At 39.2% G+C, this 4699-nt stretch overlaps 1 protein-coding gene across 1 annotated transcript in view; it reads left to right on the forward strand.

Moving 5' to 3' along the window:
• SPATA6 (spermatogenesis associated 6) overlaps positions 1-4699 on the forward strand; it is a 109152-nt gene extending 104453 nt beyond the window's left edge. The window contains exon 11 of the mRNA XM_045291761.1: positions 1259-4699. Within this exon, the coding sequence (XP_045147696.1) occupies positions 1259-1439 (181 nt within the window). The 3' untranslated portion in view covers positions 1440-4699. The remainder of the gene's footprint in view (positions 1-1258) is intronic.

Below are 4699 nucleotides of genomic sequence, written 5' to 3' on the forward strand. Positions count from 1 at the left end.
GTATTTAATAGCCAGAGCATTCTTTTTTATCTGACACAAACTTTATGATCTCTAACAGACCTGAGAGATTTAATCAATAACAAATATATCATTTATTGAAATATGTCAATTATGTTAAAAATGAGTAGAACGAAACAACTCAGTCTTTGAAGAAGTCAATACCTTAAATATGTTATCCCAGAATGTATTGCATATGAAAATAATAGTGTAACTTTGGTATCTATCCTTCAAGAGGTTAGAAAAATTGGCCTGTTCTTTGCTGTTCTACCGCAGCTTGCCTAGTGTTAGTTTCATAAGCTTCCTCTCTGTTCCCATGATCACTTCAAATCCAAACCTTTCTCCATTGTGTTCTATCTTACTGTTGACTTATATATAGCCTGATTTTCTACTCGGAGCACTGCACATCACATTAGGACGGGTTTTAAAGCTACAGACTTACCTTCCTTCCCCATTCTGCCGTTTGCTAGTCAAGTAGTCTAGGCAAATTATTTAGATTCACTGAACCTCAGTTTCTGCATCGATCAAGCTCAAATGGAGATACATTTTGTGAAACTAATTGAGATCTTCCTATTTTTTAGCTTCTGTGTTTGAGGTCTAGAGCCCCGGTGGCATAGTAGTTACAAGGTGGGCTGCTAACCACAGGTCAGCTGTTTGAAACCCCGTGGCTTCTCAGGAGAAATACGAAGCGTTCAACTCTTGTCACGAGTTAGTGTTGGAAAGCTAAAGGGGCAGTTCTTCCGTCTGACAGGTCTCTGTCGGCATCGACTTGATGGCAGGGAGTTTGGACTTTGGTTTGGGGTTCAAAGTAAGCTCTCTACCAGGTACTAGCATACATTCTAGTTTTTGAAGCAATACCACAAAAAATAGTTAAGGAAGCTGGGGTTTTGGCAATTGATTAAATTGTCTGAGATCACACAGCTAATAAAGGTGTGAGCTGGAATTCAGTTCCAGTTCTGCCTGCCTCATCTGGCTATACTAGACCATTTGCATTCTGTTGTCTCACCATGCCATACCTATCTTTGTTCTCTGTATTCTTTCATGAGTCTGTCTTCCATGCCAAATTCTTATCTCAGTTTTGGAAACCATTTCCCCTTTAATGCATCACTTCTTGAAGGGACAGGCCTTTGTGTGTTCAATTTCACATAGCTCAGGCAGAGTTTCACACACCCATGAAGTAGCCAGTAAGTACTTGGCTTATACAGTAGTACCATCCCTAGCTTCTCCATGGTTTTTCATCTTTTATATCTTTTTTCGACAGCTCCTTCCCGCGGCCACATGGTACTGTCCACTTGGATGATGGTGAATACTGGTCCAACAGAACAGCCTCTTACAAAGGAAAACCCCACCGACCCATCTTTGAGAACAGTATGGACAAGATATACAGGAATTTATACAAAAAGGCCTGTAGTTCTGTTTCTCATACTCCCGAAAACTTCTGAGGCCACCCACGATAAACTCTGAATGTCGTGTCAACTCCTCAATGAAAACATTTGATGTGACCGTTATCTGTTTTCCTTTTTCATTAACAGGTGGTCTTAATTGAGTAATTATGGTAAATGGTAAATTGTCATAGGCTGTGTCTTTTATTACGAAAAGGTCCGCCTTCCAAAAGTCAAAACTCCAGAGCGCAACGAGAACTTCAGCTGGGATTTTGACAAGGTTTGCCTGTCACGCTTATCTATCTAGCTCTTGTTGCACTTCTTATACAAATCTAGTCATTGGCTTCTCTAAAAACCTTCTTCTGCCTTAACCACTGTGTAATTGTCTTTTCTTGTGTTTGGCTGATTACTTTGTCCAGGTAAAATTTAATACCTATTCATTCACTACCTCTTCTTAATGAGTGAAAATATGTGTGCTATATGGAAATGAACTTCCGAAGAGTTTAAACTGGTATTTTCTACTTTTCTCCTTCTGAAAAGTCTGTTTATATTTCTTAACTGGTAAAAAAAGCTTTTTAAAAAACAATTTTAACTTTCTATAATCCTTCGGTCCCTTTTTCCTGGACGAACTACCTAGAAATGTCTGCCCGTTTACAATCCCACACCTGAATAGCTCATTGCTAAAGAGAAATTTGTACATGGTTTTGTTCTTGAGCTTTATGTTCTGGCAAAACCCAAATCTGAAAACAGTCTCACTTAAAAATATAGTTAACTAAATGAATGAATCACCTTAGCTCTTTCGAGGTTTTATTAGGCACTAGAGGCCCAAGACAGTAAGAGCCTTGTTTGAGGCAAAAGCAGAACTCTTTGTAAGAGGCACGCAATTGAAATCTATTGATTAATTGGCTTTCTTCAGCCATACATGTTATGAAATCTTTGAGATATGACGAAATCAATTTCTTCCTATTTACCAAGGAGTTAGAGGGACCTGGAGGTAGAAAAGAGTGGATTATAGTCAAAGTATGCATTAGCATGCTCTAGAAAATCAGTTATAGAGTTTGGAATCTCATAGGTATTCACTAAATATATGTTTAACCAGAGTTAACACTCACTTAATCAGAATTAACCCACACTTGGACCATTTGCGAAATGCCAGGCCACATGAGTGCTCTAATGTCCTCCAGTTCTAGGTTCTATGACAGTGTTTTGCACAAAAAAAAGTAACGGTTAAGGGGAAGGGGGAAAAAACTTCAAACAAAATGCTTTACTATTACAGAAAACCTCCCGAAGAGTAAGTACCACAAGAATTGCTCCAATATTGCTATTGGCTAATGCAAAGACTATAGAAACTGGGCCTCAGTGGAGAAACTGGTCTTCTGATAGACAGTTCCTCTGGTTTAAGTGTGATCTCTTTCTGAAGTACTGAGGGCGCTTAACTACAAAGATATGGGGCATCTCTCTAGTTCGATTATGTTTCACTCCGGAAGGGAAGAAATGGCCCTCATTGTGCTCCCTCTGATATTACAGTATCTTGGAGTAAAATTCTTAAGTACTAATAGTTGTCTGTTCTTATTGGTGGAAGTAGAAAAGTGCAGTTGTTTATTCTCTTAGATTGTCCACTACTCATCTCTCAAATCCAGTAATAATCATTGTACCTCCTATGAAAGATAGACTTCATTGCCTTCCTTTTACTGTGTATGGGGGCTTCAAAGATGGACGGTAAATTTAATGGGATTTTTCCACGAACTTTTTGAAGCCCTTCATACGCTTTCCAATAAAAAAAGAGTTAAAAAAAAAAAAGATTGGGGGTGAGGAGTTGGAGATGGATTTGGAAAGTAAAATTTTAAATTCAACGAAGAAACCAGAGACGAATCTTTAATCTGAGTTCTCCCTGGTTCCTCTACCAGCTATGTAATCTGGATTGAAGTCATCTATCCTTCTTGGACTCCTGTTTCCTCATCTACAAGATTGAGAGATTCGTTTAGAACCATTTTTTGACAACAGCTTTACTGAAATATAATTCCTATACTATAAAATTCACTATTAAAGGTATACAAATGAATAGTTTTTAATACATTGATGAAGATGTGCAGCTTAAATACTGTCTTACTTCTACAACACTTTTGTCACTACTAGAAAGAAACCTTTCCTGTGCCATTAGTAGTTAGTGCCACTCCTTCCTGGCTTCTGAGCTGGCAGCAATCACTGGCCTACCTTCTGCCAGGGTTTGCGTTTTCTGGACATTTCATATAAAAGATAATACAAAATGTGATCTTTTGTGTCTCTTTAGCTTATCATAATGTCTTCAGAGTTAATCCATGTCATAGCAAATATTCATTCTTCCGTTTTATTTCTAAGGAATGTGAATTGACCACATTTGGTTTATTAGTTCATCAGCTGAGTGTCATTTGCGTATTATGAATAATGCCACAGGAGTTTTTGTGTGGCCCTATGTTTTGATTTCTCTCGGGTATAGCCTTAGGAGGAAGTTGCTGAGTCATATGGAGACTGTGTTTAAACTTTGAAAAAATGCCAAACTGCTGTTTCCATTTTAAAAACATTTATTTTTCACTTACTTTGGTATCCCAAGCTTTCATCCATCCACCTATCAGCCTTATTGAGCACTCTGCTACCTGTGGAGGAAGTATACATTATTGTTTAAAGTGTCCCCAACTATGTACAGTCTAGTCAGAGAGAAAAAGCAATGGGCTATTCAAACACATAAATTGGTTTGATAACTTGGCTGATAAAAGAATGCAACAGTGGGGAGAAGGCCCTTGTAGCTTGATGAAATATGCAGGGGCAGTGAATTATTTAATACGGCTCTTCTAGCCAGTCTCTAGCTCATACCCAATGATCTTTCCCTACATGGGTCTGGTGAAAAGGTAGGAAACACACTGATGAGATTCTCTGGAGTGAGAAACAGGAGAGCAATTCTCATTACCAGCAAAAACCAGGAGTGGAGCCTCGATCCCTTCACGGAGAACGCCTGGATCCAGAAGACACATGTAACATCAGAGGAGCAGCAGCAGAACCAGGAGCCAGGGGGTGTGGTGGGCTTCCCAAGAGCAAGGAAAGCGATTGCTTTTGTGCAGGAAACTGGTTTATGGAACAGGGTGCCTCTGGGCACTGAATTCAGTGATCTGGGTTTGCTAACACATGAACTTGAACTGTGAATGCCTTCCGCTGGAGACCCTTTAGGGATTTACTAGCAGACCTGAAAGAACTCTGTGACGTGTCCTGGTAAACAGCTGTGTCCTGAGCATTTCTCACTGGCATCACAATCTGTCGACTTCCTTAATAAACCTTTTAATCATGAA

Source organism: Echinops telfairi, unplaced genomic scaffold (assembly GCF_000313985.2).
Source record: "Echinops telfairi isolate 266 unplaced genomic scaffold, ASM31398v2 ScPeMD7_443;HRSCAF=831, whole genome shotgun sequence".
NCBI classification, from domain to species: domain Eukaryota; kingdom Metazoa; phylum Chordata; class Mammalia; order Afrosoricida; family Tenrecidae; genus Echinops; species Echinops telfairi.